The sequence below is a fragment of the Cervus elaphus genome, chromosome 1 (genome assembly GCF_910594005.1).
Source record: "Cervus elaphus chromosome 1, mCerEla1.1, whole genome shotgun sequence".
Taxonomy (NCBI): domain Eukaryota; kingdom Metazoa; phylum Chordata; class Mammalia; order Artiodactyla; family Cervidae; genus Cervus; species Cervus elaphus.
Window position 1 is genome coordinate 95,769,783 of NC_057815.1, and position 11,704 is coordinate 95,781,486.

The window sequence follows — 11,704 nt, forward strand, 5'->3', positions numbered from 1 at the left end:
TTCAAGGAGGAACCTAATCTCCAGTCAGAATAGTGGTGACCTGGGGGTGGGATGCAAAAGCTACAAGGCAGGGAGTCTTCTGGGCTACATACATTCTATATCTTGATCTGAGTGGTGGTTACACAAACTTATTGGTACACAAACATTCATCAAAGCTCTGTGCTTAAAACTCATGAATTGGGCACGCTAGGTCAACAATTTTTTTTTCCTTTAATCATTCAGCGGAAGTATTCACCTCACCCTCCATCCCAGCCAGCCAGCTTCCGGTAAAGTCCTGGGTGGGAGGTGGCGCAGAAAGGCTCTCGGGGCGCCTGTTCCACGCTCTCAACCGGCCCTTCTGCCTCCATTTCCTTTTCGTTTCGGAATCCTAAAGCTAGTGGCCGAAAGTCTGGGCCCTGGTGTTAAAGGAGGAGGAAGCTGGAAACAGAGCGGTGGAGGGATCTGAACGGGGGACCTCACACCTCCTCGGGGCCCACGGCCCACGCCCGGGATGGCCGGCGCCCTCCAGGCAGAGCTCCGCCCGGCTTCCTGCGGTTGGAGAGCAGGCCTGAGCCCTCGTTGTCCACGGGGCGCTGCTTGGAGAGGTCTTCGTCCAACCCTGCCCGTCCAGATGGGACTTCCCGGACAGCAGGAAGGTTTCCTCCAAGACAGGCGTCTGGGACTCCCACAGCAGGCGGGGCTCCCACTCGCCCAGGACCGGGGTGGGCGGGGGGCCTGGCCGCTGCTTGGGGCGGGGCCCGATGGCCAGCCCTGCAGGGAGAGGTAAGCCTGTGAGATCGCGCCCCGCCCAGAGTTTCCAGGCTGCTGGGAGCAGGAACAGATGAGCTACTTTCACTTTGCAGCTTAGGACCAGGTGCCGGCACCCCCAAGTCCTGTAAGGTAGAGCTTAAGGCCGAGCCAAGGCCTCTGCTGACCCAGCTCCGTCCACGCCCACCCCCAGCGGTCCTCCTGTCCCACAGGCAACTCCTGTTCCCGCAGCCTCGACTGTGCCTTCCGCCCTGCAGTCACATGGGGAAATTCCCCAGCGCCTCAGACTGGGGCCGTGTTTGCAGACACCGTCCTCAAAGAGGGCGTTCTGTGAAAATGAGGGCATGTGGGTGGGCCCCAAGCCAACATGATTAGTGTCCTTATAAGAAGAGGAAGAACTTCCCTGGTGGTCCAATGGCTAAGACTCCACACTCCCAACGCAGGAGGCCCAGGTTCAATCCCTGGTCAGGGAACTAGATCCCGAATGCCACAAGAGTTGGTGCTGCCAAATAAATAAATAATTTTTTTTTTTTTTAAAGAAGATTTTAGGACAGGGACATGAACAGAGGGAAGCCCATGTGGAAGACACAGGAGTTGGTGGCCACCTATGAGCCATGGAGAGAGGCCTGTCGCTTAAGCTGCCCGGCCGTGGTGTTTTGTTACAGCAGCCGGGGCAGACTAAGACAGCTCCCATCGTCAGCGTCACGCGTTTTCACCCTGACTCTGCCCAGGCTGACCACCCCCGACCCACCCACCCACCTGGGGTGCTGTTCCTTTGCTCCTTCCCCCCACCCCCAGCCCCCAACAAGCTCCACCTCACACACTTTGCTAGGTGGTTAACAGTATTTCCCTTCAAGCTCACCCAGGTCAGCATAGCACTGCCCTGTCTCGCACTGTACCTAGTCACCACGACTGTCTCTGTGACACCAGATTTCAGTTTACCTCCTGTAGTCATCTCTCTTGACTCTGAGATGCGGGCTATTCCTGACTCATCTCCACATTCCCAGCATGAGTAACAGATGGCCCGATAAACGTCTGTCAGATTGCACTGCATGGAGAAGTCTGCGGAGTGTCTCAGCGTAGCCCTGGCCTGGGTCCCGGGCCCTCGGAGCTCATGACTTCCCATTCTGTGCCTCTGCCCTGCCCCCTGCACAAACACTCACAGAAGACTTTAAAGTCTGAGGAATTACAGTGCCTGAGGGGCTTCCCAGGAGACACTAGTGGTAGAGAACCCAACTGCCACTGCAGGAGACGTAAGAGATGTGGGTTCCATCCCGGGGTTGGGAAGATTCCCTGGAGGAGGGCATGTCAACCCACTCCAGTATCCTTGCCTGGAGAAAAACGTGGACAGAGGAGCCTGGTGGGCTACAGTCCATGGGGTCGCATAGAGTCAGAGACAACTGAAGTGACTAGCATGCACACACGATCATACAGAGTGCATATTCTAAACCAAGAGCCTCAGGGAGGACAGTGCTTGACTCAAAGATATGGGTTGCTAATGATGACGATCCTGGCTGCCAGGGGCTGAAAACTAGCAGACTTGGGGGCGGAGGCTGCCTTCTTGTCTTCCTAGAACCCCAGAGCTTGAGTCAATGGCTCCTTCTCCTTCTGGGTACAGTCATTCCCAAACTGGCTGTGAACCTGAGGAAGCATGTGTGTGTCTGTGTGTGTGTGAGAGAGAGAGAGATACAGGAAGGGCTGGCTATGTGTGTATCTTGGAGTGGAAAAGACCCCAGACTCACCCGCGTGGCGAAGCAAAGCTAAAAGCTTCTGGAACCTGGGCGAGAGCACAGCGTTTGAAGTTCGGGCAGACCCGGGGTCTGCCGTCTCGCCCCTGCCCTGCCAGGAGATGAAAAGAGCTGAACACTTGGATGAGAGGGCCCCGCAGAGAGCGCCTGGCCTTTGGCGGGTGCATCTCCGATCTTCCCCTTCTCCTGACCTCTCTTGCCCTGGTACGGAGCCCAGAGCACAGAAGGCATCCTGTTGGGAGCCAGGCCGGCAGGGGTTAACAGGAGAAAGGCAGGTTGCTTCTTGAAAACAAAGGGCCCCGGTCAATAGATGCGCTGCGGCAGCCGTTCATCAGTGAGGGCAAAGTCTCCGTGGGGAGCTGCCAGCCGGCTTCTCTGAAACCTCCAGAACAGTGCGATTGGGAAAGCCAGGTTGAGGCTCCCAAGGCCCCACGGTGCGCCTGGGCTGGGGGTCGATACCCACGGAACACAGGGCTCCTCCTCTCTCTCCACCCCCTCGACCCCTTGGGAGCAGAGTCCAATCACACGTTGGAAGAGCTGGATCTCCCCAGCATCCACCAGCTCCTTTTTAAAACCTGGGGTCCTTGTTAGGAACTCAGCCATCTGTGAACTTGGAGTGAGGGGGAAAGATGTTCACTAAGCGTTTAATAATGCCAACCGAAGTGGGGTGTCTCTTTCTACTGTGAACACAGATGTCAAACCACAGTAGAAACGGGAGGACCTAGGACTCTCACAAGGATACAGCAGTCATCAAACGACTGAAAAGCAGATTTGTGCCATGGTGATATATATGTTTATCTGTTAATGCATTAAACAAGATCTGGAGGTCGGTCCAGTAACTACCACACTTTTGAGGTTGTGTATGAACAACGGTTTGAGGATTCTGCTGCGACTGCAATGAGCGATGAAGACACTTCACAGCGGAGAAGTCTTCCCTGGTGGCTCAGTAAAGAACCCACCTGCAGTGCAGGAGACGTGGGTTCAATCCCTGGGTCAGGAAGATCCCCTGCAGAAGGGCGTGGCAACCCGATCCAGTATTCTTGCCTAGAGAATCCCCTGGACAGAGGAGCCTGGGGTCACAGAGTCGGACACAACTGAGAGATTCACGCTGTAGAAATCTGACACACACTGCCTCAGCTAGGTGATCGGGTTAATAAAGAGTGACAAGTCATATGGATAGCAAAGTACCTTTATTTTTTAAATTTTCATTATTTTTGACTGCACTGGGTAGCGTGTATCTTTGATATGATATCATAAGCATGGTGCTTTACTTCTTTTTTCTTTTTTAATGTTTATTTATTTAGCTGCACCAGGCCTTGGTCACAGCATGTGGGGTCTAGTTCTCTGATCAGGGATGGAACCCTCGCCCCCTGCGTTGAGAGCTCAGAGTCTTAGCCACTGGACCACCAGGGAAGTCCCCCGGCACTTTACCTCTCCCTCCTAAAAACCTACAGCTGGTGTCTAATCAGGAGAAAAACATCACACTAACTCAAGTTTAAAGGACATTCTACAAGCACTCCTCAAACCTGCCGGGTCATCCAAAATCAGGCAACTCTCAGAAACAGTCACAGCGAAACAAAGCCTCAAGAAACATGACAAGGAAGCGGAACGTGGGGTCCGGAGTGCCTTCCTGGAACAGAAAAGGAGTCTTAGGTAACGACTAAGGGTCATTTGTTGCAATCCTAGTACCACCCTAATGTCAGATATTAACATTAAGGAAAACTGGGTGTGGCTTGAGAGGAACTCTGTACTCCTTGAGCAATTTTAATCTATTCTAAAATAAAAACGAGTCTTTTTTAAAAACGGTGTAGCTGGGTGGTAAACGGACAGGCAATTTCTTCTTAATTGTATTGATACTTCTTTGTGTTGCTTTTCTCATCAGAAAAAAAAGAATTCAAAAAACTTAAGTCTTTAAAAAAAAAAAATGAATGAATGGGTGTTTGGCCCTTTGGACACACAGCGCCATATAAATGAAGGTATACTTAGAGTCAGTCTTTGGGCAGCAGTTAAAACCCACTTGATCATTCTGCACCCAGGCGGCTGCAGCCTCGAGGGCCTGGCCCTCTCCCGGGGTGGAGGGCTGCATCTCTGAGACCGGACAGCCTGCTTCCTGTCTGCGATGGGCCCCCTCTGGCAGGGGAGGGGCCGGGAGGCAGGGCAGCTGCTCAGGAGCCAACGGCTTGTCACAGATGAACCCACACGTCTGGCTCAGCAAGGTCCCAGAGGCAAACCAGCCCTTGGGAAGCCCTGTCCACCACCAGCTTCCAGGTCCAGGGTCAGACTGCTCCAGGCCTCTGAGTCGAGATGGATCCAAAACAGCGCCTCTGCTCCCCTAGCCTGAATAAATAAACAGCTCGAACAGCTCCGCAGAGCAGATCCTCTATTTTACACCTGTTTTAAAGCTGAGGCTCGGGCTTACTTTAAATACATTTAATTTGAAAGTGAAAGTGAAGTCGCTCAGTTGTGTCCAGCTCTTTGCGACCCCATGGACTGTAGCCCACCAGGCTCCTCTGTCCATGGAATTTTCCAGGCAAGGATACTGGAATGGGTTGCCATTTCCCTCTCCAGGGGATCTTCCTGACCCAGGGATCGAACCCGGGTCTCCCACATTGCAGGCAGACGCTTTACCGTCTGAGCCACAAATAATAAAACTCAGACTCAGGAAGGGTCCCTGAGGGTCAAAAGCAGATAAAGTCTGACCTGCTTCACTCCCCCACTGGGACTGCCCATCTCTAAGCGTCTCAGGGATGGGCTCTATCCACGGCAGATGGCTGGACCACTTTTGGCGGGGGGTGGGGGGGATAGGATGCTGGTGGAAGGACAACAGGCATCACTAGTGGGTAGACTTCCCACAGCACCCACCACCACCACCCAAGTACCAAGAGCGCCACGGGCAACCGTCTGCTTGTCCTCAGACTCAGCCCAACACGAATCCCAACCTTGGGCTGCAGGGAACGTGGGACAGACCCCTTTGATTCCTTTAGAAACACATTGACTTGTTGCCTTTAAAGGGGAGCCCTCGGGACCTTCCCTGGCGGTCGAGTGGCTAAGACTCAGCACTCCCAGCACAGGGGCCCTGGGTTTGACCCCTGGTAGAGGAACTAGATCCTATCTGCCACAACTAAAAGACCTCGCCTGCTCCAAGGAAGATCTAAGATCCCGCACTCCTGGTGGTGGTGGTTTAGTTGCTAAGTCGTGTCCGACTCTTGCAACACGATGGACGGTAGCCTGCCAGGCTCCTCTGTCCATGGGATTATCCAGGCAAGAATACTGGAGTGGGTTGCCATTTCCTTCTCCAGGGGATCCTCCTGACCCAGGGATCGAACCAGCGTCTCTTATGGCTCCTGCGTTGGCAGGCAGGTTCTCTACCGACTGAGCTACAAGGGAAACCCCGAATGCCCAGAGCAGCCAGATAAATATTAATATTTTAAGATATCAGAGGACTGGCGATTTAAAAAAAAAAAAGTGATGCCCTCGAAGTCTGTATCTTTATTCTAAAGACTTTTCTAAAGCTCACTCAACTCCTCAGAAATTGCCTTCAGAGTCACCTTTAACCAAAATTGATGAGCCTGCCTGACTGCCCAAGGAATTCCCCAATCCAGGCATCCGAGTGACTCCCAGTTTCCAAAACTCAAAGCCAGGTTCGACAGACCTGCCCCTCCGAGGCCACGCCCAGGAGCCCCGGCACGGCTGCGCGGTAGGAACACACTTTTCCGACTGTCCTCAGACACTTGCCGTTCGTCTCAGAGCTTGTGTACGCTGCTCTCCTCGCTCTCCGACCCCCAGCGCGGGCCCTGAGCCGGCGGTGCTCGGGCGGAGGGAGGCTGGGCCGCCCCCGCCCCTCAGCCCGGGCTCCGCCTTCTCCGGAAGCAGAGCCCGGCGCTCGGACCCGCCGGCTCCATTCTCCCCGCTAATGAGTCTTAAGTGTTTGGCTTGGGTCCCTGCCAGTCCTGCTCCTGCGAGGAGGAGGGACAGAGCTCGTGCCAACCCGGCTCCGCCGGCTCCCAGGAGGGCTGGCGGGGCCGCGCGGCAAAGACGCACCCCGGGCACGGCCAGGCCCCCGCGGGAGGGCCCCTGTCTCTCCCCTCCGCTCCAGGGGGCTTCCCAAAATGCAGATCCCTGGGCACACCTACCAGATCGCAATCCTGGCATGTGCATTTTTTGTAGGCACGCTAGGAGGCCAAGGACCACGACTCTAGGACGCCAGGGATGGGAATTTCGGGCTGGTTTGTGCATTTCTCTAGAGTCCACAGTGTTGGTCAGACTCTCCAGTTACATTAAGACCCTCCCCCCCCACGCTCCCTAAAAGTAAAAACCAAAAAGCTAAGAAGCTCCGGTGGATGACATTAGCTACAGTTTAAGTGGTTCTGTTTGGCCTCCATCTTCCCTGGTGCCTCAGAAGGTAAAGAATCCGCCTGCAATGCAGGAGGCCTGGGTTCAATCCCTGGGTCGGGAAGACCCTGGAGGAGGACATGGCAACCCATTCCAGTATTCTTGTTGGCAGAATTCCATGGACAGAGGAACCTGGTGGGCTACAGACTGTGGGGCTGCAAAGAGCCGGACACGACTGAGCGACTAACACTTGCACTTTCAAGGGGAGTCCACACAAGTCTCTCCTTTCCCCAAAGCTCAGGGAGAGATGATGCCAGCCCTGGAACAGGCTGGCACCTCTAGGGTGGCAGAGAAGGCAGAGGAATAGGCTGAGGGACAGCTGGATGCCGATGGTCAGGGGTTAAAGTGGGAAAGACCAGGGCTGGGGAGACATTCTAGAATATATGGGTTCAAAGGACCCTTCGGGATCACAGGAACCAACACCCTTCTCCCGTGAGAAGCATGAGTTTTTACCAATATCTGCTTCTCTCTCTCTCTCCCCCTACAAACATCTAAACTGCATTTCCCCGTCTCGCTCACAGTCAGCAGGGGGCATGAGCTGAATTTTGGCCAGTGGACCCCGGGTCTCCGGAAGGATCGACCCCTCTCTCCACTGGATGCTATGGAGACCCTGGGGCCCCTGACCACAGCTGAGTCACAACAGGGAAGGGGCCTGGGTTCTGCATGACTGTGAGGTTCACAACCCTTCTCCAGGGGGTTTTCCCGACCCAGGGATTGAACCCAGGCCTCCTGCGTTGCAGGCGGATTCTTTTTTTTTTTTCTGCAGGCGGATTCTTTACCCTCTGAGCCACCAGGGAAGACGGAGGTCAAACAGAATCACTTGAGCTGTAGCTAAAGCTGAACTTGGAAATCATGCCATCCACCAGAGCTTCTTAAGCCTTTTGGTTTTTTTTATTTTTAGGGAGTGTGGGGGCTATTGCTATAATTTGACAGTTAACCCACCCCAAATGGGACTCTGATTGGTAAAGAAACTTTTGTATGTTAAGCTCTGTAGATTTGGGGGTTGTCCGAATTGGGAATCACCTACTGTAACCAAGACACCTTCCTCCCGGTCCCTGAGCCCAGGGAGTGCTAGGAAAGAGACAGGCTGGGCAGCGCAGGCTCCAGGCTCCTCCCAGGTTCAGCCTCAGACGGGGAGACATGCCACAACCACACATCACAACCGGGGGAGCACCAATTCCCAAAAAACTTTATTGTTTCAAGTGGCAAAATGTTATCAATTTCTGTGGGGCCCCTGGCAGGGCGGAGGGAGATGTGGGGTGGGGCTGGGCTCCGCCCATTACAAAAAATCAAAGGCTTTTATAAAAAAGGCTATAAACTGGTATCAAAAGAAAACCCAAGGGGGGCTGCAGGAGGAAGCAGAGAGGGAGGCAGGAAGAGCGAGGGACCAACACCGTGGACCACGAAAGACCAGCAGCGAGGGGCGGTGCAGGGGAGCTGGGACGCTGATACAAAGTGCATATCGGGGCCTCCCCCCGACGCCCCCAGAAGTGGACGGGCAGGGGCTGTGGCCTGGGGGGACTCAGCCGTCTCCCCACCGGGGACCCCACGGGGACGGGCACTGCCTGAGACTGCCAGGTGGGAAGGACCTGCAACAGACACAAGAGAAGAGGCTGGATGGGGACGTGGGGGCAGAGGGGACACTCCACCTCCCCGCCCGGGTGCCCCTCTGCGAGGCCCAGCATGAGGGAGGCCCTGCTGGGACCTCCAGCCTTGTGAGTGCCCCCCAGGGGTGCCAGACCAGAAGGGCAAGCGGACCACACTCAGGCCACCATCCTTGAGCCCTAGGAGGAAGGTGGGGATGGATGCCCCCGAGCTGAGGGACCCAGGACTCTAGAGCTTGGCCTCAGCCATCTCCTTCCAGCCTCACAGTGTGTGAGTGGCGCAGTCGTATCAGACTCTGCAACTCCACGAGCTGCAGCCCGCCAGGCTCCTCTGTCCACGGGGTTCTCCAGGCATGAGTACTGGAGTGGGTGGCCATTTCCTTCTCCAGGGGGTCTTGCCAACCCAAGGATGGAACCCAGGTCTCCCGACTGCAGGCAGATTCTTTACCAGCAGAGCCCCCAGGGAAGCCCAAGAATACTGGAGTGGGTTGCCATGCCCTCCTCCAGCCTCGCAGAGGAGGGCCATAAAAGCAGGTCTGGGCCTCCAGAGGCCTCGGGGAAGGGCCCCCAGCAGCCCTGAACCAGCCCCCAACCCCAGAGAGGCCCGCACCTCGGTGACTTTTTAGACCTTCTTCTTCTTCAACTTCAGGGCTTGCAGCCAGTTGGGCGATGATCCTTCTGACCTAGAGGGCAGGGGACGGAGGTAGGAAGGGAGTCAGAAATGCCCTCCCGCCAGGAGGGGTGGCGTCGGGTTTGGCTGCAGAGACCAGCCTCCTGGCACCAAGTGAAGAGCGCGGACCCACAGCATGACACCCCCTCCAAGCCTCCATATCCCTGTAAAGCAGGGTTTTCCTCTTAAGACCGAGATGGCTAGTTCCTGGCATGCAGATCACCTACCCTGAGGACTTGTCTGGCTTGGGTGGGAGTGCGTGGGGCTTGCCCAGCCCGGGAACCTTGCAGGACTTGGAGCGCTGGATCACCGACTCCTTCTGGCCCGCCTTGCCCTCCATGGGCTCCCCCTCGTCAGCCGAGCGGTTCCGCGAGCGCAGCTTGGCCTGAGACGAAGCCGGGGCGTGGACAGACATCAGCGGGGCCGGCGGGGGTGCCCAGGGAGGGCCAGGCCTTCTCCCCAGAGCGCGGCGTCCCCGGCGCAGGCCCAAACACCCTCCACGGTCCTCTTACCCCGGGGAGAGGAAGTCTCTTAGCGATGACCTACCCCAAGAACGGGCTGTGCCTGGCACCCCGCATGCCCTGGGGAAGACACTGCTGACCTGAATCCAGCCGGAGCAGGCTGGACGGAGCCAACAGGGATGCCCCCGGGGCTCTGCACGCCCTGCGCCCTCTGCCTAGACGTCTCCCCACCGCACACACGAGATGCCAGGCGCCTCGAAGCTGTGATCGGACGCTCACTGGAAGCCTCCCAGAGTCCCGCACCCCGCCTTCCCACTCCCTTTGAGCGGCCCGCCCCTGCCCTGTACTCCCAGGGACACCTGAACCCCCAGCCCACTGCACCGTGGTCGCCCCGCCAGCCCGTGGCGTTCTGGGACCCGGACCCTCCCGGGACCCGGACCCTCCCCGTCCTTCCCTTCATCCTGCCTCGTGCCCACCATGGGCACAGCAGGCGCAGAGGACGAACAGGGTATCCGTGTGCTTAGACGGACGGGTGGACAGACGGCAGGATGGACGCCAGGGGGCGGCACGGCCAGACGGTACCTTAAGGGCCGACGGACTCAGGCCGGGGAACAGGCTGACTTTCAGGCCCTTGGTCACCCGCGTCCGGCGGTTCTGAGGCTCCTCGACCACCTCCTCATCCGAGGACGGCGCCTGCGAAGCCCGTGGCTCTGCAAGGGCCGAGGCAGGGGCTCAGACGCGGGCGGCAACCCCAGAGCCCTGCCCTCCGCCCCTGGGACAGCGACACGGAGACCTCCCTACCCGTAGAGTCCTGGAACAGCCTCGCATCCGACGCCGCGGCCTCCGACAGGCCCAGCGTGCCCCCGGGCCGGATGGCTGGGGCGCGGTGGCCGCGCTTGCGCCCCAGGTTGGCACGGCTCCGGTACATGGCGCTGTCGAGGATCTCGGTGTCCTGCAGGGGATGGGGGTACACACGATTGCCACCACCTTCGCGGAGCCGCCCCGTCCCAGCTTCCCGCCCCCCTGGCTGAGACCGCCCGCGAAGAGGAAGGTCCCGGGGTGAGACCCAAGCTGCAGCACTCATGCACCCCCTCCACCCCAACAAGAGCCCACCACTGCCCTCGGCTCCCCTCCACTGACCTCGATGAAGGAGAAATCCTGGCTGGGGTCGCTGGCCGGCGGGCCCTGGGGGGTCTGCTCGCCCTGCCTGGCCCCTGCGGAGTCCCCGGTCCCGTCAACCACGTCTGTCCAGCTGGCCTCCCCATCCGGCTGCGGCCTCCAGGAGGGTAGAGGGTCCCGGCCAGGCTCCCGGGGCGCCCCTCGGTCCGCACCTGTCACGGCCCCTTCCTCCTCCGACGGGGCCCTGGGCCCGGGGAACGCCGACTCCTGCGGGGCCGCAGCCTCGGGGCTGTGAGCGGCCAGCCTCTCCCCCGGCTGATCTTGGGAGCCCGCCGGCGGGGAGCGGGCTGAGTGATCTCCAGGGCTGCGGGGACAGAGGAGAGGCCGAGGTCATGCGGGGCCGCGGGGCCCACCCAAAGCCTGCCCCCCCGCCACGCAGGGCGCCTTTCTCGGTCTGTTTCCCTGCGGCCCATCCACGCCTCCCCGCGGACGGCACGCCGGGCGCGAGCTGGGCCAGCCCGGCGTGTTCAAATGCCAGGCTCCCCGCTGCCTGAGACGATGGGGGCGTCCCTTCACCCCCAAAGGGTCTGCTAACTACAGGGTCACCGGAGGCATGGAGTGAGACTCTGAACACCTTGCACAGAGCCGCGCGCAGAGGACCCCATGAGCCTTGGGGTCTGCTAAGTACAGAGTCGCTGGGGGCGCGGAGTGAGACTCCGAACGCCTCACTCGGAGCTGCGCGGGGGACGTGCCCACCAACGCGATCTTTACTGCTGCCCTCCCAGGGTGTGGTCCGCCTGCCCAGCCGGCCTCTCAGCCGCCCCCCGCCCTCCAGCTCAGCCCTCCCTGCGTGCGCCTCTCTGCACACGCGGCCCCCGTGGACGGCCGCGTACCTGACCGCGCGCCTGGACAAGCTGCTTCTGCCCGGCAGGTGCCCCGCCCCCTCGGTCAGCCTGGATTCCC

The 11,704-nt window shown here is 58.4% G+C and overlaps 3 protein-coding genes across 7 annotated transcripts in view; all 3 read right to left on the reverse strand.

Moving 5' to 3' along the window:
• Nucleotides 1-8,348, reverse strand: LOC122703269. The gene is made up of 3 exons (XM_043917426.1): nt 8,280-8,348; nt 6,148-6,405; nt 1-750 (listed from the first exon to the last, which is right to left on the reverse strand). The coding sequence occupies exons 1-3, from the start codon at nt 8,346-8,348 to the stop codon at nt 325-327; spliced, it is 753 nt and encodes a 250-aa protein (XP_043773361.1). The 3' UTR covers nt 1-324.
• Nucleotides 8,060-11,704, reverse strand: part of TNKS1BP1 (tankyrase 1 binding protein 1) — a 24,263-nt gene continuing 20,618 nt past the window's right edge. For all 5 annotated transcript variants that reach the window (XM_043913764.1, XM_043913771.1, XM_043913759.1 and 2 more), the window contains 6 exons: nt 10,763-11,105; nt 10,424-10,574; nt 10,205-10,332; nt 9,389-9,546; nt 9,102-9,174; nt 8,060-8,476 (listed from right to left, as the gene is read on the reverse strand). In XM_043913764.1, coding sequence (XP_043769699.1) covers nt 9,114-9,174; nt 9,389-9,546; nt 10,205-10,332; nt 10,424-10,574; nt 10,763-11,105 — 841 coding nt within the window. In that variant the 3' untranslated portion in view covers nt 8,060-8,476; nt 9,102-9,113. The remainder of the gene's footprint in view (nt 8,477-9,101; nt 9,175-9,388; nt 9,547-10,204; nt 10,333-10,423; nt 10,575-10,762; nt 11,106-11,704) is intronic.
• The window catches only part of LOC122700692, a 4,745-nt gene continuing 4,154 nt past the window's right edge, over nt 11,114-11,704 (reverse strand). The window contains exon 2 of the mRNA XM_043913777.1: nt 11,114-11,645. The gene's annotated coding sequence lies outside the window, so the exon portion shown is untranslated. The remainder of the gene's footprint in view (nt 11,646-11,704) is intronic.

Excerpts from the sequence above, each read along its gene's own strand:
- LOC122703269 (XM_043917426.1), bottom strand. The coding sequence starts at position 8,348 with ATGCACTTTGTATCAGCGTCCCAGCTCCCCTGCACCGCCCCTCGCTGC. Across the intron at positions 6,406-8,279 it reads GGTCTTTCGTGGTCCACGGT|CGGGGAGAATGGAGCCGGCG; the intron begins GTTGGTCCCTCG and ends AAGACTCATTAG. Across the intron at positions 751-6,147 it reads GCGTGGCCTCGGAGGGGCAG|GGCTGGCCATCGGGCCCCGC; the intron begins GTCTGTCGAACC and ends CTCTCCCTGCAG.